Source organism: Condylura cristata, unplaced genomic scaffold (assembly GCF_000260355.1).
Source record: "Condylura cristata isolate star-nosed mole 26May11 unplaced genomic scaffold, ConCri1.0 scaffold00031, whole genome shotgun sequence".
In the NCBI taxonomy this organism is placed as follows: Eukaryota; Metazoa; Chordata; class Mammalia; order Eulipotyphla; family Talpidae; genus Condylura; species Condylura cristata.
This window is the reverse complement of record NW_004567132.1, coordinates 12,910,335-12,935,339: the sequence shown is the minus strand read 5'-3', so window position 1 is coordinate 12,935,339 and position 25,005 is coordinate 12,910,335. Positions and strand designations below refer to the sequence as shown.

Genomic DNA, 25,005 nt, shown 5'->3' with positions numbered 1-25,005 from the left:
CACCTCTGGCCTGTCCCTCTGCTCTGTATGCATAAATAAGTAAATCTTTTAAAAAAAGTTACATACTTAACATTTCACAAATTGAAAGCTTAGAGTTTTCAATGATTTAGTCATCTTCCTTTTTACCCTTTTCCTTATTAAGCCCAACCACTAAAGCTCACTGTAGAACTGAAACTTAAGTTTTATAATGTCACTTATCTGCCAGATAAGACCAATGCCCCTTGCTTCTGAGGATGGCAGCCACATGGTTACCCATGCTCCCTCTGGATGTGACTTACTCTTTAATCTGCTTCTCATACATTTGTTTCTGTTCTTCTATTTCTTTCCGCAGCTGCTGAACCTCTCTCTGCAAAGATTCAAATTCTTCTTCTCCAGAGTCCTTTCTTCCAGATCTAGTTTCAGAGTTTGGGCTGCCAAGGGTGTGCCTCTTGCAGTCACAGGCAAGGGGGGAGCATGCCAAGGCATCATCCCCAGGGGATCCAGGCAGGCCAGGGACATTATCATAGGTGGAAGTCCGTTGAAAGTCAGACAGGTGAGGCACACCTTGGGACAGTGTTCTTCTGTGCCCTTCCCCTGCCTTCACCTCTGAAGGTGACCAGAATTCACTTTTGAAGATTTCTACTTTGCTGCTGTTGCCACTTTGAAGAGCAGATGTCAAGAAACATTTCCGGTTAGGGAGTGTCTGAGTCCTTTTTCGAGAATGCAACTTCCAATCTCCTGGCTTTTCCCTGCTCTCTTCCAGAAACTCATCGCTGTGCTGTTGTCCAGTGGGGCTCATTACATCTGAGCTGCTGGTCTAGGAAAAATGGTCATGGATATTACTTGGGTTTTTCCTACTTGTCAAGCTCCCAAAATAATGACCAGGGTCTTCCCTGCATTGCTGGTATAAGTACAAAATGGCACAATTTATATTTAACTACTTTAATCAAGATCACACATTAACAACCTCTTTATCTTCTGACTCAGCAATCCTGTTTCTGGGAATGTATTTTGCACTAAATAACCTCAGAAAATTTGCATAAAGAAAAACAGGAAGGAAAAGGCATAAAATATGAGTGATAATTTCTGTCCTCCGGTTATGGTGAGAACCCCAAAAGGAATCTATTTAAGTAGATAGGGTTAGCCTGTAGCTATCATTGCTATTTCAGTAAACAGCAGAAACCTGTCAAGTAAACATAATAATTGTTACTTTCAAGGGCTACTGGGGTGATCTCACTATGTGTAGCCTCAGCATTTCTAAGTACTAATTCAATTTAAAGATACAGGAGGATGCTTTGTATCTAAACAGATATCACCTAAGAAAAATTAAAGCATGACCCCTATCTACCATTTTAAAAATTCTTTTAAATCATTGCTAGGATTAACAGTATTATAGGAAACTTACATTTCCTGAACAACCAGAAATTGTTAATTAATTTCTTGGTCACACAAAGAATTAACTTGTTAAATAAATTGTATGTATATAATTTCTAAATTGTCTCTATAAATATAAAAAATATTGACCTTTGTAAATTATCACTCTCAAATTGTCTACATTTCAGAATCTGCAGTTCTTCAACTTTGGGGACGTGCGTCCCGACCCTTTGGCATAAATGAGGGACTGACATCGCTAAGACAACTTATCATGGAATGAGAAATGTTACACGAACACATCACATGCTATGAGAAAGGAATCACGTTTCATGAGTTAGCAGGAAACCAGTTCTCTCTGGACTTTCACCCGGAATTTTCAACAGCTCTCACTAAAAAATGTATGATGTGATATGTTTTTCTTTCCCTCGTGAACCCTAGACTGTTTGAACGGGTTTTCTCTTTTCGAGTGGGTGTCAGTGAGAACTCCCATTGCTCCAAAAACCACTTACCCCCACCTCCAAGATGCCAACAGACACTAGGTCTTGAAAGATGTCAGACTTCCTAGATGTATTCAAATGAGCCTATACCAGCTGTGCCCACTACTGCGGCATCATCTAAAACTCCCCTAACTACCATGCCAGAGTGGCTCTTACATGGAATTACCTGCACTCAGGAAGAATAAAATAGGAGGACATTTTTATGCACCTTACCGTGCTACTGAAGCTCTCTGTCCTAGAAATTGGGGTGTCTTCAGTGGCATCCCAGCCCACAGAACTTCGAGCCACTGGAGGTTTCTTGGGGTCATTTTTCTGAGCCGGGGGTGACATGGGTGTATCCTTAGACTTGGGAAAGAGGATTTCATGGTCTCTGATCATCATGGTCATTATTCTTTGGATTTGAGGAGTCCCTGAAAGAAAGGAGCTTGATAGTTGTGGACCATAGCCCAGGACTAAAGTGGTCCCCAAGGTTTCTACCACGAGATGTCTCCTAACTGGGCTCTAAAACCACAAGATCCCAAAGGACATCATTTTGCTTCTTATGAGACCTTTCTTAATTGTTTGGAGTAAAAGATAGAGGTAAAAGGGATGGGCTAGAAGAAGAACATACAGAGGGTGAAAGAGGGTTATTCTATCCTACAATTCTCTGGGCAATCTTCATTGAGAAACAAGCAACTCGCAGGAGAGAAAATGAGACATCTTTCCCTCCTGATGTGGGTCTCAATATGACATATGATTCTTATCCCCCATGTAGCACTACGTTCCAGGCATACTGCCTCTCCAAATCTACAGAAGATCTATGCCAGAACTTCTGCTCACTGGCCCAGCCTGATAAGTCTTTTCAACACAAACTTCCAAGCAATCGTTTTTTTGTAATTGACTTATAAAATGAAACTTGTTTGCACTCTTAGTCTCAAGATATTTAAAAGTAATAAAAGACTAAGAAATACAGGCTGACTGCTTTTGTGCTGTCCCTCTGTACTGTGGCCATTGGGTACATCTCTAATCTCTCTTTTCTTTTGTAATATAAAAACAAAAAAAAGAAGTCATCATTCCTGTTCTTCACAGAGCTATTTTAAAAATAAGACAAAATCAGCTGAAAACACTTGGCAGGGGTTAGCTGTCATTATCGCTGCTTCCCCTGCAGCTGCCTTCATCCCGGGGCAGTCATACCTCTCATGATCATCCCGGGGCAGTCCTACCTCTCATGATCACAGCAGGATCTTCGACCTTTGACCTGATGAGGTTCACACCGATCACAGTAGCCAGGTTGTCCACACTCATCTTGTTAACAGCACAGTTCAGCTGAATTTCATGTAGAAACCTGTGGGCAGCCAGGAAAACCCGAATGGGAACTAGGAAGTGACCAGAAGGAAGCACTTTCCAGGTATGAATGAGGTCAAGGATGAATCCCAGCTCTTTACTTCAGTCTCAGAAATGGGACCCGCCTGTTCCACCCCACCAAAGTTTTGTTCCGCCCCACCAGAGTTTAGCTTTTCCTCAGCAAAGTGAAGTCCAAGCAAAAAGAGAAACCAGGAGAGGCTTGCACAGCTTCTGGGGGTGGAGGTGACATCAGCAGGATGCTGGTGCAGTTCAGGAAGCTAAGGGGAGACTAGAAGGACTAGCAAGCGCAAATGCCTGCCACTCCTCCTGACTTCAAGGCTCACTGCCCAGGCTCCCCGCACCCACCCCGCCCAATATCCACAGAGGAAACCTTTAGCATGAGAAAGTCCCAGAGGGAATTCATGCTGCTTCCTTGTTCATCCTCTGATTACAGCACAAAGCATTTGAATTCTCAGCAGATTTTCAATAATTAACAGTGAATTTTTACTATAATTTCAATGAAATTATATGAAAAATTATATGAATCTCATATTTACTATTATAAAAAGTTGAGCAGATAAGCAAAGGAATTTCCAAGAACTCTCTCCAAAAACCTTTTGTAATGAATGGTTGATAAAACATAAAATTTCAAATACAGAGAAATTGTCAAATAGATGGCATGTTCAAATGAGAACTATTATTAATTATTACAATCACTTAGAATCCTATTGTGTGACATATGAAGCTATTCACAATAGAACAAAGTCTAGACAAGCAAGCACATGTATGTATACACATATATACATCCATATGTATGTATATACATATATAGCAATTATAAATATACATAAAATTTCACTTTGGTGTAAAAGAACTCTTGACTTATATTTTCATGAATGTATATAAACATCTACCAGAGAGATTAAAAACCTCCATAAGGATGAACCAGATGAAACCCAAGGATTAATAGTGATTTTTGCTGGGTGAGGGGATTATGACTACTTTTAAAATCTTACTCACAGTGCTGAATTTTCTGACCTATAAATTTTACAGTCAGGGAACTACAACAAACTTATTAAACATAAAGATAAATTTCAGCTTTCTCTGACAAGGTTCAATATCTAAAACAGCTCTCTCTCACAAGGCTTCATTAAAACATTTACAGTGTGATTACTCCCCTCTCCCCCTCCCAGCTGTGAATGTCATGGAACATTTGGAAGGGTTTCCTTTTGCAGTGGGCATCAGGGAGGGCTCCTTTGCTCAGTCATTTGAAGACTGCCACATGCCATGACATGATGCTACAGCAGTGTCACAGAGTAGGTGCTCAGAAAGGGAAAGAAAAATAGGTGTGTGGAATGACTATCTTTGGAGCACTAAGTTATGGTCTAAGAGTCAAGAAGGTGGAAGATGATTCTAGAATCACTAGGGGATAATTCTGGATTCTGTTGGCCTGTGCAGGACTCTGGGTAGTACTGTGGTAGACTGGTGAAGGAAATGTTCATTTTGCATGCTGATTAGAACTTCATGGGATCCTTTATATTATACTATACAATGGAATACTACTCAACCATTAAAAAAAAAAAGGTGAGTGGTCTCCCTGGTGATGCAAAAGGCAAAAGTGCAGCACTATGAAGCTATCGACAGCCACGGCAGCACAAGTTTGATCCCTGACCAGTGAGGTGATCCACATAGTATGGAGACCTCTCCTTTCTCGCCTACTGCTCCCCTCAGCAGTGTGTTTCAGTTGATCTGTCTGTTCTTCTCCCCACTCTGTCTTTGGTGAATCCTTTCACCCTATGTATCTCTGGCTTGTACTCCAGTTCTTGTATGCATAAATAAAAAATCTTTTTTTAAAAAAAGATTAAATCCTGCCATTTTAACAACAGAAACAGAACTAGGAGATGATATACTTAGTGAAATAAGTCTGACAGAGAAAGACAAATATACAATCATATGTGATATATGAACAAAACAAAGAACCAAATCAAACAAAAGTAAACTCTTAAGTTACAAGAACACAGAATGGTTAAGGGGAAGAAAGGGAACTGGGTAGATCAGACAAAAGGGGTCAACCCTGTGGAGATGGATGAAAACTGGACAGCTAGTGTCAAACATAATACAGACGTTGATTGAAAAGATTATATATTAAAATTGATATCATGTTATGAAACCAATAATCAATCTAAAACCATTTTCTTGTGGGCACAAGGAACTACTTCAGTGCTATGTGTGTAGTACACCTTCCAGATGACCTTCCAAAGGTCTGACTCAGTGTCTCTGACTCCACAGACTCCTTCTCCAAGCTGGAGTTTCTTTTTGTCAGGGACTGTGAGGCCAAGGGATGGGGGAGCTCACCTGCATATGTAGCTCAGGAGGCTGTAGTTGTCTCGAGGAAGGCTGGAAAGCTGCTTCATCAACTCCTGCTGAGCCTAGGAAGAGAGGTTTTTGAATCTGATCAATCTGACATGTTAAGAGATCTTGAACATCAATAAGCGAACCTGCTCACTTGCCAGAGATGAGACCTAGAAAGCAAGTAGTGAATCAGTGCAGAGTAACTCTGGAAGTTATGCCTACTCCAACAGTTTTATGGGTTAAAATTTTTTTTTTTTGTAATGATAAGCAATTCCTAGGAAGCTGGAAAAATAGTACGGAGAGGCTCATTGTTTTTGGACAGTGTTTATATTTAATTGTATCTAATTTTGCCTTTCTCCCAGACTCAGAGCCACTCAATGGCAAGGACCAATAATTGCCTGTTTCCTGAACGCTCAAGATGTGATTCTCCAATAAAGAATCAGAACACAACCAAGTATCTCAAAAATCACTGTAGAAGTAGTAATAAAAGAAGAATGCTTCTAAGTAGTCCAAACAATCGAGACTTGCTGAACTCTTGTGCGACACGAGGGTAAGTGTGAGGTCACTGTGCAGGAGTCAGGCTCCATGATGTGCTTGAGTGTCAGGTAGGTGCAGACAAGGAAGGTATATGCAGGAAGAGCACAGGGAGGCTGGTTACAACTGCCTGCAGGGTCTCCAGGCACTGCTTGCAGCATCAGGCTTGTGATGGATAAACAAGTCACATGAGACATGCAGGCTCTCTTCCAACTGAACATCAACTCATGGCAACCATGGCAGCTCCTCCTGTCCGCCTGCAGGCAGCAACTTTGTGCAGACCATCTGTATTCAGACAGCCCCTGCTGCTGAGATTCCTTTCTCTTCAGTGCAGTCAAGCGAATTCTTGACAGAGGCAGCTGTACACTCACTTCACTGCCCCTGCTTCGTCCTCATCTGTGAGGGAGGCTGTGGTCCCTCTGCCATATGCAGATGTGCAATGCCACAGGTTAGAAACCCTCAGACATGCTGAGCTTGAGGAAGTTGAGAGAAGCAGGTCTAAGGTAAGAAAGGTCAAATGTGGGAGTCTGTTAAAACAGCATCCACACATGCCTTTTACTCCCCTCGAACTTGGGAATGAGAGATTTATTTCTTTAGCCAACTCTGAAACCTTTTTCCATAAAATATTATTACTTTCACAAAGGTGAGTTGACAACTTAGACTTTCCATACCCTTTTTGCCCTCATCCCCAAATTCATAGCCATGCAAAAAACATCCTACACAGGATGAAGCAAACTATTTTCTGGTGTGTGTTCGAAAATAACTACAATAGTTGCAGCATGTGAGCTGAAGCATTATAATTCTTTTTCTTCCTAGTGTTGAAATACCAAACTGCCTTTTTTCTTGTACTAGGATCTACTAAAATCATGAGACTACTGTCTCTCTCCCTCTCTCTGTTTATGTCTGTCTCTGTCTTTCTTTCACATGTCTACATATTTGTAAATATGTAGATACACACACACATGCACACATACACACACACTTTTCGGGAAAGCATACTATATTACAAAATCTGTGTAGAGCAGAGGAAAAATCCCCTTAATCAATAATTGAAAAATGTTACTCACATATATCTTATTCCTCCTTAGTCCTCAAAAACAAACAAAAAACCCTGAGGATAGCAGATGTTATGACACTTTCTAAGTTTGAGCTGCTTTGTACAACAGTATCTTGCCACATGTGACTATGTGGCTATTAAATTAAAATTAAATTGTGAATTTGTTTCCTCAGTGGTATCAGCCACATTCAAGTCCCCTGTAGTCAGGTGAGGCTAGTAGTCACCATATTGGGTAGTGCTGATCTATTTCATGAATGTAGAAAGTTCTATTGGTCTAAGTAAATAATCTGAGTTTCACAAAAGAAGCATTCTTTGTTTAATGGCAAGATAAACGCTAAATTCAGGTTTTCATTATAGGTTTTATGTGCACCACTTTGCCAGAGAGAGTTTTTATCACATAGTTCTTTAGTTCTAATAGCAACCTCCCAATAGTGGGGAGTGAGACCCCAGTGTAACTAGCACAAATGCATTCATGGGCCATTTGGTTTTGCAAATCTTGGTTAAAAGCCATGAAATTTTTATTGTTGTTAACTGGGTTTTATTGGTTTCTTCTGTTCATGAGTTAGTTTAATCCACATGACTCCAGCATGGTGACTGTTGACTGGACAGCCTTTTTGGGAACAATTTACAGAAGATCAAAAATTCTGCTCGTCCACTCCAGCAAGCATGATGCTGCAGATGGTGACTGTAGGCCTCCAGAGACCTGAAGCTATAGGAACAAAGCAAGAGCCCTGCCCTCCTGTCCCTGAAACTGCCTTCCTCATATACCCTTACCCGACATGCACAGACATCTCAGAGTTTGCACAGTCTGACCTCTCACCTGCCCTCTAGATTGTCAACCTGTCATTGTGTCCCAGCAGCTCTCAGGAAGGTCATTTGCTTGAAGTTTCTTCCTCTGTCCAGTACTTAAAAGTGACTTCATGGTCCAATTCTTTATTGGCTTGTTATATCACAAAAAGGCTGTCACCAGAAGTGGTTTTACCTGCCTCTTTTTTTGGAGAAAGCTCCATTTTGAAAATTATCTCACCAAAAGGAATGGGATCCCCAACCCACTGTTGCCAGAATGTTGTTCAGTAACTGTCATCTTCCTCTAAAGCAGAACAACTAACTCTAACGAGATACAAACCTTTGTCTCATCTGCATTCATAAGCTGCCCACACAGCAGAAATCCCTCATACTGGCTCCAAGGAACCACTGGTTCTGGCAGATCTCGGAGGTAGAGCTTGAACAGGGAGGCCACTGTGTGGACATCTGTGTCTCTAAAAAAGAAAAAAAAAAGTCAAGCTTATCATTTCCTTTTTGGGAATAATAACCTCTATCTCTTTTTATTTTACCTCTTCTACCCAGCTGCCTCAGAGTTCAAGGTCTACTTCTTCCCTAAACCAGCTCTAACTATCTTCATCTCCATTGCTTTCTTCTTCCAAGAAGAAAGCACAAGAAAAGAACTTCTCACAAGTTCGCATTCTTTACTGAATATCTAGTTTTTCATGTAATGATTCCTTTATAACATAGTCCACTGGTCTTTTTAATCCCTTAAAACAGACATCTTTTTAAATCCATTTAGAATAATTCTGGGATTCATCACGTATTTGCAATCATTCATTTGACCAATAACCATTGAGAGAACCTATAAGGTGCAAAATATTATGTCAGGCACTGGGATTTCAATAGCAAACCCAAAGGCCACACAGGACCCCTGGCCTCATGAGTCACAAAGCTAGTTTGAATCCTCATTGGACACTCATGTCACCAAGTCATTACAGTATTGTACAATTAGCACATGACAAGAAAAGTCCAGGATCCAGGCCTGTATAAAAATGTAGGAAAGAAACACCCACCCATAAGTGGGAGCCAGAGGAGAATCTTTGGTCAACATGTGAGGAATAACTAAGAGCTACAGCATGGGACACACAGCATGTGTATCAACCTGGAGCCTGGAGAGAGGACACGTCTAAGAACAGAGACAACATCTGTGTGATAGTCTCATTAAGTGAAAGGATCTTGGACTCTTTAGTTCATCTCTTCCACTTTATAGCAGGAGTTAACAGTCCAAGGGCAGGACCCAAATCTGGCTCATCAGCTATATTTGTATAACCTGCAAGCTGAGAATGGATTTTGTATTTTTAAGTGAATGGGGGAAAAGCTGAAAAGGAGAAGAAAACGGTATCATGTGAAAATGATATTTTACAGGAATACAGCCATACTGGTTCACTCTCATCTTATCTTGTCTGCTTTTAGCCATTAGAGGAACATTGACTATTTGTGGCAGATACCAAATAGCTCGTCAAACCTGAACATTTCACCTATGGCTCTTTAAAAGAAAAGGCAGCTAACACCCAGTTTATAGAGGTACTGCAGTTACTCCTCAACTCTAGAAGACAAAGCAATTATGAATCTACCATATACTTGAAGTTCTGTAGTGAAGAAATATCCATTTCATTTTGAGAAAAACTGGTATTCTTGGTAGATAGTCCTGGCAGTATTTTGAAAAGATGTGGTGTGGTAAGATGTTTGGACAATCTGAGCATTTCCACAGTTTCAGTTATAGGGAAGATCGAATAGGCTGGGTAGAAATATATCCGGGAGGAGGGATGGGGAGAGTGGATTTGGCAGGAGGAGAAGGAAGGCGTCTGGGAAGCAAGAATAAGGATTTCACTGGAAAGCAATGCCCTGGTGTTTGGAGTGAATTATTTTTGTTTTTGACAGTCAGTGGTTGGAACTGTCTTCTGCAAAGCTCCCCTTCCTCTTTCCCCTTTCATTGCCTGTGAACTCTATCTCAAAAGGGGAACAGGAACTAGCACAGGGCTCCACTGTTGCCTTCAGGAAACTGGGGGTGGAAGCCATTTTCTTAACGTGGGGATTCTTCCTTCCTGCCTAAATATATTCCTGGGCAAGGCCCTCTTAACAAATCACATAAGAAATTTCTAAGACAATGGCAGAAAGACATCTAGCTGACACTCTTTGGGAGCAGCATTTTCTCCAGAATCCTAAAGTGGTTTTCCTTGTGTCCGTACATTGCAGTCAGCCTGACAGTGTTAACTCAGCATCCAGGTCTTGGGTTGAGTTCCACACCTGGCCCACCAGCTATCAACTAAGACCACCCAGGCCCTGCCCCACCCCTTCCTCCTGGGACTGACTTATGTGACACACCCATACAGCTGTTTCACCAGAAATACAGGACTCAGCAGTGTATTCACTTTGGGGCTGGTAATATTCAGCCCAGTGTTTTTAATTAGTCCTGAGGTTTTTAAGTTCATATTTACATTTAATAAGAACCAGATATACGTGCATTAGAACCTAACAAGAACTCCTTTGTGTGTGTGTGGTTTTTTTGTTTTGTTTTGTTTTGTTTTCACTCTAGTGAGGAAATTTGGGAGATTTCACAGTTAAATAAAACATAGAGAAGGTCTGGGTAAATACCTCCAAGTTTTCTATGGACCCCAAAGTTGACTCTTGGAGAATCCTGAAGAACTCCAGGTGACTCTTAATGCTGAAGCTCTACTTAGAACTTCATGGGTAAACTCTACTCCTCAGGGGTTGGGGATATCAGGACAAGATATGTAACTTTCCTCCTTTTGGCCCCCAAAATTTTACAGGAGTAAAATATTTTGACCACCCCAGACTCAGGCAGGTTCTAGCACAACCCACAATCACCTCTATTCCTCCTGGCTGACTATTCACATTGCTTTGGCAACACCCTGTCTATCTTTTGATCAACTCAAACCCAATTAAAAACATAAGAAGAAAACTGAATATAAAGGCAGTGAGATTAATTGAACAGGTGCCTGGTAATGATCTGCAATTTATGTGCTGAAAGATCCTTAAATTTGATGCCTATAACTTGGGATAGTTCAGTAACAACTCCACTGCTTTCTTGTTAAAATTAAGCACCGGTGGGAATTAACTTATTGTATGCCAAGGGCAACAAAGACTGACATAGGGTAGTCTGACCTATGACTATAGCTGTGAGAATAGAGAGAAGCAGATGGGTTCAGAGATTATTGTGTGGGGAACAGGCTATGTTGGTGACTGGAGTAAGAACTGAGGGTGCCATGAGACTGTCACATAGCATGGCATTCAGCTAGCTGAGGACTGGCCCTGCCTCACAGTCCCAGCAAGTTCTTGGGGGAATGTCAACCTTTGGAAACTGGATAGGCCCCTTTTACTAAATCTTGGTCTGTGGGGGAAGAACAATGGCTCTTTTTTGCCAGCAAGACAAGCACACACAGGCAGCTGGGGTGAATGTTGCACAACAGGCCTTGTACAAGCCAGGGTGGGAGTTGGGCTGGCTGCTCATGGCAAAGAAGCAAACCTCGGCTAGAAGCCTAGGAGGTGGGGCAGGAAGGGGGTGGTGGGAAGAAAAGGCACCTTATATACCCCAAACAGGACTGGGCAACCTCCATAGAGGAGTCTTGGAACAATGCCAGGCTGCCAAGGTGTCAGTCCATGCTCTCTCCAAAGGCTCAGAACACAGCCAGAGTTGCACAGCACTTTGGTCTTCCACACTAGCAAGAAGACCTGGATTCTGGTCATTTCTGGTAAGCTGAGGAGGCCCACCGAATCCCTGGATATAAACACAGTATATGTCTACCACACTAAGCCTATGCAGAAAACTCAGTGGAGCTCCCAGTATTGCACCTGACCAAGGACTGGGCCTTGTGCTTGGCGCCATCTTCCTCCCACACTGCACCTCCCCTTTACCAACATCCTAAAGTTCTCTTGATTGCCCATTGAGACTCTATTTCTTGTTCATATCACCTCTACCGAAAGGGTTGGCATATTGTTCTGTGCTCCAGGTTCCCAGGTTCTGAATTATGAACAAAAGGGTCTTTCTGTTGCAACCCAGGCCTCTTTGAGGTATGAGTGCAAATTCCAGAGCTGAGCAGCCATAAGTGGTCCCCTTACCCAAGTGAGGCAGAGGAGAGGGTGGGGGTTACCTGTCAAAGGATGGCCTCTCCCCAGCATCAAAGGCATCTCTCAGCTGCTTCACCAGGGTGTCCTGCCCAGGTAGTCGGAAGATGCCCTCTTCATTCAGGCCATGCACGAGGATGAACTCTGCACACTTCTCCACCAAGATGGGCACGAGATGGGGGCCAAATTTTTGCTCGTACGCCATGGTCTCATCCAAGCGCTGGCCAAAGACCGCTGGAAAGAGAACAAACAGGACCTGGCATCATTCTCACTGGCCTTGTTTCGTCTATTTCTGGGTTTTCTTCAGTTTCAGCACTATGATACTAAACAAACAAAGGGAACAAATCATCTATAATTTCTGGTTTATAAATTGGGGGCAGTTTCTGTGGGTCTATTTTTTACTGACTCACATTTCCACATTTTAAAGATTTATTTTATTTATGCATTCAGGACTGGGGTACAGGCTAGAGGTGCAGGGGAAGTGAGAGGATTCGCCAGAGACAGAGTGGGGAGCAGAACAGGCCGACTGTGGAAGTACAGTGCTGAGGGGAGCAGTGGGCAGGTCAGGAGAGGCCTGCCACACCATGTGGTCACCTCCGGGGTGGGGGATCAAACACATGCTGAAGTGGCTTTAGCTTCTTAGTACTGTGTTTATTTAACCTGCTGGCCACCAGTGAGGGCCCTTGACCCACAATTTTACGTGTTTTATATATAAAATAACAACTCACTTTTTCCGAGTACTTACACTCTAGGATGTATGCTAAGCATGTTATACACCGTTTCTCATTTAATCTTGACACAACCACAGGAACAGGTCCTGTTGTCATACCCACCTTAGAGGTGCTAATGAACTTGCCAAGGTCAGGTGGGTACACTCAGAAAGCAAACCCAGGCAGTGAACTCAAGAGAATGTGCTTGAAACCATAGCAGCAAGCAGGCCACGCACATTGAGTTCTGCTTGTGTCATGTACATGAAAACACAACAGCCTAAACCCTGGATGCGTCATTCTGTATCAAGCCATTGTGGAATTTTGAATAATTTAGTTTGTTTACTATGTTCTATTATGGTTAACCTTGCCACACCCAACGTGTCCATTCACTTAGCAGCATTCCTGGAATGTATGAAGTGCAATGTAGAATTTCTAATTAATTGCTTAATTAATTAATGAACATTTGGATGGATGAAACAGGCTTTTCATTCTTTTGAACTACTTCCTTAGGGAAAATTCCCGCATGCAGAATTACTAGGTCAAGTGGTTTGAACAACTTTATGATTCTATGGTATGCAAATTGCTTTCCAAAAATACTTTCCCAAATTAGACTGCCTCCAGTAAAGCATGTGTAGACCAGCTCCATCCCAGTCCTTGCAGCATTTGGTTTTATAAACTCTCGTTCTCCAGTGGTATAATAAGGCTAGTTTACAAATCAGGACAATTGTTGGTTCCCAATTTTCCCACCAGGGTCCTAGGTCTTTAGTGTCCTGGGAGTTCAGGAGGCAGGTTATGGCTTCAACTCTGTCCTGCCTGATTATCCCTCGGCTACAATGACCAGCCAATCCCTAGAACAATAGTTTTCAAAATCCTTTGGTTTCCTCATGAGTCAGCTGCATGCTTTCTCTCTTGCTGGTACCCTATATCCAGTCTCTAATTAATATGAATTCCACATGAAAAGAAAGAGCTGTAGTGAGCTCTTGAGTCCACAGTGTCCGACCCACTTCCCACCACCTGGCCAGACTCCTCTCTCACCTACAACTTCTGTGGTCTCTTCTAACATTCACAAACCTGCTACTTACCTTCCAAGCCAGTGATCTACCTGAACACCTCCCCCACAACTCCCAACCCCCACCCCCTGTTTTTGATAGTTATCTACTTTCCTAAATGTCATAGCAGCACTTTTCAAATTATCACTTAAGCTCCTCCCTCATTTCACCAGGTGCTAAAAAGGGAGGGCAAGGAATTAAGGATGCTGGTGAGTGTATGTTTCCCTGTGCCCAGCTGGCCTGCTGCACTGCTGTTTTCCCTGTTGCATTCCACTGAGCCTTTGCTTAGTTAAATATTTCTGTGACTGAAAGCTGAAAATGGGGGCAAGTACTTCTAAGGTTGGTATTCAGCTTGGTCTGCATCTTCCTTTCCTGCCTGACTTCCTGCAGTGCCCCTACAGGGACCTCAACCTGACGTGCCCAAGCCCTTGGTGCCCTCCAGTCGTGGTGGCCTTGGCCATGAGTCTCTTCCTGTCCACTGGAATCTACCTGTCTTCCTTGGCCCCACGCAACTATAATCACTTCTGCCAAGACTCCCTCCCTTTTCTGAGCAAGCGCTGCTCTTGAATATCCCAACCCCTTTCCACGCTGTGTTATAATTACCTATATGTACCTGTGGCCTCTGCATGCCTGTGGGCTCCTGATGCCAGGAAGATGAGGAGAGCTCCCTTTCTACCCTAGAGTTTAGCATAGTGCTGACTTGAGGAAGGGAATCCCCAAATTTGGGGGATTACTTTTTGAAAAAAATGTATTTTGTGCATAAAAGAGCTGGGGTGTAGGCCAGAGGTGCAGGGGTAAGAGGATTCACTAGAGACAGAGTGGGGGCTGAGCAGAACAGGTGGATCAACTTAAAAACATTGCCAAGGGCAACAGCAGACAAGACAGGAGAGATCTGCTGTGCCATACAGATAAGCTCCCTGGCCAAGGATTGAGCTCATGCCACACTGGTAATAATGCTGAGGCAACCCCCAGGCCACTAGGGAGGCTCCAATTTGGGGAATTGCTTAATGCATCATTTCATCTTTAAGCAAATGTTTTCCATGATTAATGATCGTATTGGCATTTGGTGCAAACACTAGTAGGGATCTCCTGAGAAGGTAAATTCAGCACTGTGTTAATGTTAATGAAAGCGCCCTTGTCTATGTCAGCATAGCAAGAGGTCAAATGGAATGGGCCACACAGACAAAGAATGTAAAATATGCTTACATTCTTGCATTTGATTCACTCATACCGAGTTAGGAAAACAAAAGGACTTCATGGAAAATAATGAGAAACAATTAAAGAATGTCAGTCACTATGTAGAATTCAATTCCTATGTATCTATGAAAAGAATTGGATAGGTATTTTCAATAAATGGAAGGGAATGATTGAAATGATCAGTCTCAAAAAGTAGGACACATAGCATCTGTAAAATGCCTTTTAAAGAGTACAGAAAGGGGTACATTAAAGGGAGAGGCAGATCTATTGTAGAGCAGTAGAAATTTGGATTCAAGGGCCTACTGAACCATCATATGGAAAGATATCCCAAAACAATGTAAGAATGAGCACGGAAATGTCAGAGGTGCCAAATGTGAACCCCACTCCTGAGGTCCCCAGGCAGATTTCCACTTTGCAGGTTAATCACATCCCATCTCACAGCCCTGTGTGTCTTTCCTCACTGGAATGTGCTGGCTTCTCCTGGTTGCATTCTCTATTCCTCCCATGTCTCGTAGTCATTTCAATGTCATGCTAACTAGCACATTTCATTTCCTAACACTCCTTTTCCCACCAACACCTCCATTCTGCCTTTTTCATTCCCCCTCTGCACTCCTCCATCAGGCTGCTGAGAGCTATATGGCACTACAGAAGAATGATACCATGGAAACTTATTTTCAATCTGTGCCACCTTGGTTTCAAATTTGTACCACTCTCCACCCATCTCCTCTTCTCTGTCTCAGCAGGTGACCTGTCTCCTCTTTTCCTTATCTCCTGGCATAGTGGATGTCTTTCGTCAGTGAATTCCCTCATCTTCAGTCCTTGCCTTCCTCCCTTACTTGTCCTCTTTTGGAGAAAGATGAGAACACTGCTCTGATGCTTTCTGGAACTGTGGGTTCCATCATTTTCTACCTCTTGAGGGATCTCACTTCTTCTCTTCTGTATCTTAATTTCTTAATTTTTAATTTTTTCTTTCAGTTGAAAGAACCCACATGAGTAAGACTTTGCCAATTAAGAGAATAATCTCCCATTCTACTTGTTCCATGCAGACAACCAATATTTTCCTTTCTTCACTTCACCAATATATTCTTAGGAAAACATACCTACTTCTGGAGACTCTCTTCTTCACTTGTCATTATCACTCAGCTGCTCTTCTTCACTTGCATTCTCACTCAGCTGCTCAACACACCCCTATCTGATTTAATTCATAGCATATTCCCAATTTGAATCTGCTCACTCTGGTACCTAGTGCCTTTCTAATGGAGAAATCTGATCTATATTCAATAGCATGCAACTTGTTGTCTCTTAGGCTCAGATGGTGTTGATTCTTCTTTCTCAGCATTTTATCCCTACATAGCTGCCAGACCATCACCTTCATTCTAATCCCATGTCCTTGCTGGCTCCCCTGAGGTCACCTTTACTGGTCCCTTCCTCCATGTGCTCCTACCAAGAATGCCAACTCAGACTACTTCTCACTCTAGACAGTCTCTGTGGGAAGTTCATAAGAGTCCAAACATCTGGACAGCACCTTCAAAGTGATAACTTATAAACCTGCATAGCTGGTTCCAACACCTCTATTTCCACCATCTCTATATCCATTATTCACTCCCTGTTTCTCTTCTACCCCCATAAATCCAACATCTAAAGAGAATTCTCCCAGTTTCTTCTCCAATCTCACTCTCATCCCACCTTCAACACTTCCAAATTAGTGGTTCCCCTGTAGTAACTCCGCAAAGACAATACTATTCAGTGAGTTAATCAAACAGTTAAGCCAGCCTCTTTTCTAGGCACTAAGGATCCTATAGCTTTAACCCAGGTACCTGAACTTAACTAACCCAATTAGTAAAAGTGTGTGTTAAAAATATCTGCAACAGCCAACAAGCATATGAAAAATGTTCAACATCACTTGTAATAAGGGAGATGCAAATTGAAACCATAGTGAGATACCACCTCACACCAGTGAGAATGGCACATGTTAAAACAACTAGCAATAACAAATGTTGGTGAGGATGTGGAGAGAAAGGAACTCTTCTGTACTGCTGGTGGGAATGCAAACTAATACAACCACTATGGAAAACTGGAGGTTTCTCAAACTGCTAAAAATGGAGCTTCCATAGGACCCAGCAATCCCACTCCTAGGTATCTACCCAAAAGACACAACAACACTGATTCAAAAAGACACCTGCATCCCCATGTTTATTGCTGTATTCTTTATAATAGGAAAAACATGGAATCAACCCAAATGCCCAAAAGTAGATGACTGGATTAAAAAGATGTGGTACATATACATGATGGAATGTTACTCAGCAGTCAAAAAGATAAACTCATGCCTTTTGCAGCAACATGGATGGATGGAGTTGGAAGGGATTATGCTTAGTGAAATAAGCCAGAAAGAAAATGAAAAATACCGGATGGTTTCACTCATAGCAGGAGCATAAAGGATGGGGGGGGGGAATAAAGAGCAACTATATAATAGAGGCATTTTATAGGAGTGGAGTGGGGAATGGCAGGGGGTGGAGGGAAAGTGCACTGGACTATGGTGATGGCACATGGATGATTTGGTGATGGGAAGCCCATGGGGATTGCAACTGAGATGGAAAAAGACACAAAATGATGTAAAAATAAACTATTATTAAAAAAAAAAAAGTATCTCCCTCCAAACAGATCTGTACATTCTAACTACATTTTATATCTTTTCTTTTCTCATTATCAAAATAATTGTGATTTGTTTTTAAAACTTTTTAATTTATTTTTTCATATAAGAACCATAGTGTAGGCCAGAAGTATGGGGGTAAGAAGATTCACCAGAGACAAAGTAGAGAGCAAGGCTGATTTACTGAAATACAATGCTAAGCAGGTAAGACAGAAAAGGTCTGCTGTGCCATGTGGGTTACCTCCCTGGCTCAAGCCATGGTTATCAGGGAGGCCCCGTGGTTTCTGCTGCAACCATTTCTTGCAAATTTCTTCCAATAGAATTCACCCAAAATAAAATCAGCAAATCTAGACAGAGCATCTATTTGGGCCAGGCTTCTCAGTAACTGGAGATTATAATAAAATACAAAGTGGTCTTTGGAGCCCTCCCTGGTGGCGCAGCAGGTTAAAGCACAGCACTAAGAAGCTAAAGCCACTTCCGCATGAGTCTGATGCCCACCCCGGAGGTGACCACATGGCTGGCAGACCTCTCCTGACCCAATCACTGCTCCCCTCAGCAGTATATGTCCACAGCTGACCTGTCCTGCTCCCCACTCTGTCTCTGGTGAATCCTCTCACTGCCCCTGCACCTCTAGCCTGTACCCCAATTCTGTATGCATAAGTAAATAAATCTTTAAAAAAAAAAAAGTGGTCTTTGTTCTGGAAATCTCTAGAAGTAATGCTCTTCCTCCTCCTCCCCACCTAGAAACCTGATGTTCCTGCAGTCTGTGTTCGGATGTCTTCTGCTCAGAAGGAATTGGTCACTCCCTCCCTGTGCTCACAGAACTCTCTGTATATACCTCTACCCTGTCACTTATCATGCAGTTTTATGATGATTTATTTAAGCATCACTCTCTTCCACCAGACTGTGGGCTCCTCTAAGGCAGACAGTCCGTCTGGCCCTCCATCTATTTTTAGCTCCTGGCACAGAGCCTGGCACATGATGGACCACTCCTCAAATTGCTGTTATGACCATTGCTCTCTACCACTTCTGCCTTTTTCGGCCCTGTCTCTCCTGTTCACACGCTTCTGATCAGTACTCTCTAGAATTGCTCATGTCAAGCAGATGAACAGACATCACTTTTTTTTTTAATTCAAGGGTCAAATACTCAGTCATCATCTTAACTGTTCTATCAACAAACAGTGAACTGAACAGCAAATCACCCTTCCACATGATTTTGGTCCACCGCCATGTCTTGGTTCTCCGTTTATTGCCTATGGTACTCTTTCTCAGTCTCCTCCCAATGATTCTTCCTTTCCTCTCTACCCTAGACATTCCCTTTCTCAGCTTCACATAATTCTCCATAAGCTTATAGCTTTAAATATCACCAACATGATGAATATTCAAACTTAAAATTCCCAGTCTAGCGTCTCCAAGGAGAAAGGCCCACTCCATCCTCTGGAGACCACAGGACCAACAGGGTCTGATCCAACATGAGAGAAAGACCACCCTGCTTTTCTTTAGCTTTTCTAGGGCAGGCTTTATCACTCCTCATCTCTAATCACCTATAAGGAGGTAGGAATCTACTGTCCCTGAGACCTCAAAGACCCTATCCTGAGTTCTACCTACTTCTGACCTTTGGGTTCCAAGTGCAACCCTTTGATCCTATATTAATATGAAATAGCTTAGATATGGGGAACTAGATGAACTGAGAAATTCCAAGAAACTAGGGAAGGGACCAGGGAAGGAGAAAGACAGTAGACACTGGCATGAGTGGGGGGTAATAAAAAACATCCTCCACCACAAGGATATCAAGTGGCAGCACCCAGGCTACCTGTTCTATGTCATGCCTTTCCAGATGCACCCATTCCTCAGGGAACTAGGGTCCTACTGGCTTTCTACATTCTGTCAGCCACTCATTCACTCAGAATTGTTCATCATGAGGATAAGTACACTGTTAAGGGCAGGCAATTCTAGCTTAACACATACAAACATTCATTAACTGTAATATGTACTGTAATGATAGTAACTATTAATACATTAATAAAGCTAATTTTATGATGAATTGCCCCAGAGCTTTCACATACACTCTTATTTAGTCCTCACAGAAACCCTTCAAAGTAGTTGCTATTGTTCCATTTTACAGATGAAAAAACAGAGACTCAGATTAGGAATTTGTCTAAGGCCATATTTGCCTCATAAGTCTAAATTCAGTGTTTTTATTCCTTTTGTTTAAAGTCAGTGGAATAAATTATTTTAGGTGACATTCAAAGCATCAAGACCCAAGGGGTGTGGAAGAGGGGTCAGGAGAAGCCCAGACTACCAACAGGCTGTCCTCTGCCCTCTCTTTCTCAAACCCCTTCCCCAAATTTGCTAGAAAACCCCACGACACTACATTGGCCTGAGGAAATAAAAATGGAAAGGATTCACTGTTACCCCATTTTTTAAAGTGTGATGAACCTGTCCTAGACAAACTAAAGCAAACCGGGGTGCTCTCTGTCCACTTGAGAGCATGGAGTGGTCCTTTCTCCTTGGAGGAGCTGGCTTTGGCTGACTGCTATACTGGGAATGTTAATCACCCTCTTTCAGGACAAGCACCCATGGACATTCTGGCCCCATCCTGCCTGGCTAGCAGAAGGCCTGCCCTCCCCTCCTGGTTGGTGCTGCCAACCCCGCACTGACCCCTGCGTCCCAGGGACTCAGGTCCAAGAGTGTCCCCATCCCTGATAGGAGAGGGGAGAGAGGTACTGGGTAAAGTGTCTTTTTGAGAAAGAATTGAATAAAAAGTGGGGAATAAATACCTTTCTTTTGGAGCTTGGGGGTTTTCCTTCTGAAATTCCAGCAAAAGAGCAGTGCTAAGGTAGGAAAGTCACAGCCCAGTTCCCACCGCCGCATCCTGGGAACATGAGGCATGGCCAGCCGAGGTAGCAGCTTCTGCTGGGCCAGCCTCAGGCCTTCTCTTCTCCCCCAGCTGGAAGCACCCTGCTCTCTTGCCTTCAGATCAGCACATGCTTGTAAATACTGCTCTGGTTCTGGCTCCCGCACAGAAACCATGGGATCTGTCGGCACCTGCCCGTGGCCCTCCCTTCCTTCTTCCCACACTGCTTCCCCTCCCCACTCACCTTTACACACATGACTCTTGGCTTTTAAAGAGTGAACATAAAGCTGTCAGGGCCCGCAATAAAAATAAGTGCCTCCTTTTACTTAACAGCTAATTGTCAACTGCCATTCAATGGGTACCATGGAGGTGGGTTAAAAATTTTTTTTAAATCCCACACACAGCCCTTACCAGCATTGCTCCATATATCAAAGCTTCTGGCAAGAACACAGGATTTCACTTAGCGTTGATGAAGCCAGCCCACCCTTCCCTGGAAAATGCTTTCAGTTGCAAGTGGCTCAGTCAAGTCTTCAGAGAGAATGATCGTGGAGGTGGGTTGTTGGATAAACAGATGATTTCCCTCCTCCCTTTGAGAAGATTTAGCAAATAGTGCAGCAACACTACCAGACATGCCCAGGAGACTGGAAATAGACTCTCAGTACCACAGTGGGGATGGTCTAGATCAGGGCAGGGTTGCCAGGAAGTGCTCCGGGTCGTGTGATGCTCATCCCTCCACTTACTCACAGGTCAGAAAGTTAGGATGCATCTTTGACACCTCATTATCTTTCTAGGTTGAATTCACCACCATGTTCTGACAATGTTACCTCCTAAACATTGCACAAATCTGTTTACTTCTCTCTGTCATCACCACCACCATCCTTCTCTGAACCACGTTAGCAGGAAGATCAGCAACTTAAGGCAACTTACTGTTACTACCTTCCTCCTACTCCAGGGTTTGTTCTCCTTTCTGTCACAGGACCTCTGCACATGCTCTTCCCCTGACTGCAATACTGTTCCTCTTCCCCCTTCTTTGCCTAGTTTGCCTCTACTAACCCTTCAAATTCAGCTTAATCATCACAAGTTCGGGGTAGCGTTCCCTGAACTTCTTGACATATTTTTCCCCACATGGCAGGGTACTTTTCACAGTTGTAATTTTATGGTATTTATGATATTTTTTATAAATATCTGTGTCTTCCTCTTCCTCTAGACTGTGAGCTCCCCAAGAGAAAGGAATTTGTTGTTTTTTTTTCTCTCTCTCTCTCTAGTCTTTTTTTTTTTTTTTAACTGTGCCCCTAAGTTTTAGCATTGTGCTGGACTTATGGCACATACTCAAGAAATATTGAGTAAGCAAATACATAGTTTATCTGTCTGGTTTGGGGATCTAGGGGGTAGGAGATACAAGCAAATTAATAAAAATAGCTAAAAATCATCTTTCTGAATGTCCAGTTAAGCCAGAGAGAATGAGCCATAACACAGAGAGTAACAATGACTCACAGAAAAAACACAGGCTAAACTGTACCGGGCATTGTGAAATCATGTTCTGAAGAATGCAGAGAACTTAAAAAATGAGTGGCAGAGAAGGAACCCAAGGTGTATAACAACACAATATTTTTATACTCTGTGCTTAGTGTTGGCAAACACACAAAGATGCTGAAAAGGTGGGACCTGCCTCAGGGCCTCACAGTTTTATTTAGAGCTATGCACCCGACAATAGACTGAGAAAAACTTCAGATAGCAGGCCTCCAGAAGGGCAAAAGCAGGTCTCGACCCGACTAACACTTTGTAACGTGGACTGTATGCTCCAAGGACAGACACCAGGTTTCAGGGCAGGGACTCAGGAAAGACGGAGCTCTCTACTAAAAAGAGGGTGTGAGCTTGAGAAAATGGGTAGCTGTGAGGTTGGGAGCAAGTTGCTAGGAGCCAAAATGTGATTGCCTCTCCTCCCATGTGCCTATTTCAATTGGGAAAATTGCAGAAATATATCCAGGACTTCTAGGGGAAAGAGCCAGTCTAAAAATTTCAACCAGGCCCTCCTTCAGCGAGGGTAGCGGGGGGGAAAAAGGAGATAAATTGCCTGGCTATGAAGGAAAGTACTGGAACACCAAAGTGCTACTCTCCAAGATAAGTGAGATACCATGATTTATAATAAGAAATACACATTTTGTCTAAAGGTTGTTCCAGGCACAGACCTCCTAAAACTCTTGGAATTGCCTTTGATGAAAGATATCCTGGTAGCTTTTGTTATGTGAATGAGGTGATTTTTGAAAGCACTTGGGGAGGGGGCTGGCTGCCTGTGGAACCCACTTTGTGATTAGCAGGTTGGACTGTTCTGCTCCACCCAGACCTTCAGGGACGAAGGAGGGGCTGACGGATGAATCAATCACTATGACCAGTGATTTAATCAGGAAGGCCTATGTGGTGAAGCCTTCATAAAACCAGAACAGATGGGGGTTGAGAGCTTCTGGTTGAAGAACACATGGAGATTTGGAGACAGGTTCGTCATGGGCTTGGAAACTCTGCACCCTTTCTCCATACTTTGCCCCTGCCTTCTCTTCTAGCAAGCTATTCCTGAGATGTAGCTTTTTATAACAAACCAGTAATCTAGTAAGTAAAATGGTTTCCTGACTCCTGTGAGCTACTCTATCAAATTATCGAATCCAAGGAGGAAATTGTTGAAATTTCCAATCTATAACCATTGGTAGGAAGCATAGGGGATGATCTGGACTGGTCTGAAGGATGTGTACATGAGGGAACAGCTTCATGGGACTGAGTCCTTAACCTCTGGAGTTGGAAGCTATCACTGGGTAGATTTGAGCTATGTGTGAATCACAGCTAGAGTCCTTGAATTGCTTATACAGGTGGGGGATTGTTCCCCTGCAAAACACACACATTCATGGAATTGGTGTCAGAATCACACAAGGTGAGAGGAATGTTCAGAGTCAGCCATGATGTAGGAGGATCCAAGGGGAGAATGTTGGGTATATTGTGGGGTCCCTCTCAAGAGAGAAAAGGAGATAGAAAGGGGGTTGGGACTGGTGGAGGATTTTGCTCTGCAGAACTGTTTCTGCAGTTCTGATTGATTTCAGAGTCTCAAAGTAAGAGTCTATTACCTCAAGGTTTTGTAAAGATTGACAACAGGGTCAGAAAATCTCCTGCAGCTGAACACAGAACTATTCTGTGTAGGCATTTTTCTGAGGAAAGTTTCCATAGCTTTTATCAGCTTTCTAAGGGAAGGGGGGTGGTCTATGAGCCATAAAGAAATTCATTCAAGCACATTGTTAAAGAGCTTGAAAGGAGATAATGCCATTGGGAGCATCCCATTTGCTTTCTCAGATAAGCTGACCTTTAAGCAAGCAGAGAGCCAGGGGAGTGGCGCCTTGGAAAGAGGCGGGCATTTCTTAATGCCTCCTGTCATTCATTGTTTAGGTTTTGGGACACAGTACCGAATCAAACAGGGAAAAAAAAAACCTTCCAAGTAGACTGAAGATTTACTGTGAATAAACAAGTTAAATATTTAGCATTTTAGAAAGGGGCAAATATTAGGAGAAAAGAGAAGCAGGAAAGAAGATAGAAAGGATGGGGTGGGAAGGGGGAGAAGGGGGGCTCAGTGGTAGATGGAATTATTCAGTGGGAGGGCTCACTGAAGTGATGTTTGAGCAAAGGTCTGAAGAGAGCAAGAGACCAAGCCATCCTGCTACCTGGGGGGAAAGCTTCCAAACAGCGGAAATAGCAAGTGCAAGGGCCCTGTGGCAGAAATGTTTCTAGAGGATATGGGTAAAGATCAAAGAGACTGTGAAGCCAGCATAAATGAATGTGGGAGAGGATGCTAGAAAGCAACATCACAGAAGTAATGGGGATGGGGCACTGTGAAAGAGAAAGGAAGTTGTTGGAAAGTGCTGAGCAGAAAAGGGTGTTCTCTAACTGCTCTGTTGAGAACAGACTATAAGAAGGCAAGAATGAAACCTTAGAGATGAGTTTAAGGACAAATGTTGCAATTCAGACAAGAAAGTATGGCCCTCAGGCAGGGGGGTAGACGTGAAGGTGGTGAGCAGTGGGCAGATTCTAGATGGAGAAAGCCATGGAAAGTTTCCGTTATCTCAGTGACTTTACAAGTTGGAGGAATTGTGCCTTGCCAATTCAGCAGAGTCAGGGTGAGCCACTTTATAAGCAGTGCTAGAAGAGTCCTGGTCTGACCCCTCAACCTCTGGACCCTTTGGGCAAATCATTTACTTCCTTGAGATTCAAGTTTCCTGACTTACAAACAGGAAGAACAAATGTCTGACCTGCCCTGTGATCCAGACAGACTTTCTGCTATCTTAAAATGCCTTCTCATCCTGAGCTCTAGTATTTTGACTCAAGGAGAGGCTTTAATATCTGCCATGCCACATCACAGCCAAATCCTACCCTTTGACTATATAAACTGCTGCACTCTTACCTTCTTACTTGGACTTCCACTGCCTACAGGACTAATGCTTGACTTGCTTCTCAAGGTGGCGGCCTAGAGTGTGGTGAGGG

The 25,005-nt window shown here is 43.0% G+C and overlaps 1 protein-coding gene across 1 annotated transcript in view; it reads right to left on the bottom strand.

Moving 5' to 3' along the window:
* The window catches only part of ARHGAP25 (Rho GTPase activating protein 25), a 76,026-nt gene that overhangs the window by 3,661 nt on the left and 47,360 nt on the right, over positions 1-25,005 (bottom strand). The window contains exons 5-10 of the mRNA XM_004691347.2: positions 12,054-12,261; positions 8,243-8,375; positions 5,529-5,602; positions 3,053-3,174; positions 2,064-2,260; positions 279-796 (exon numbers count right to left, since the gene is read on the bottom strand). Of these exons, the coding sequence (XP_004691404.1) occupies positions 279-796; positions 2,064-2,260; positions 3,053-3,174; positions 5,529-5,602; positions 8,243-8,375; positions 12,054-12,261 (1,252 nt within the window). The remainder of the gene's footprint in view (positions 1-278; positions 797-2,063; positions 2,261-3,052; positions 3,175-5,528; positions 5,603-8,242; positions 8,376-12,053; positions 12,262-25,005) is intronic.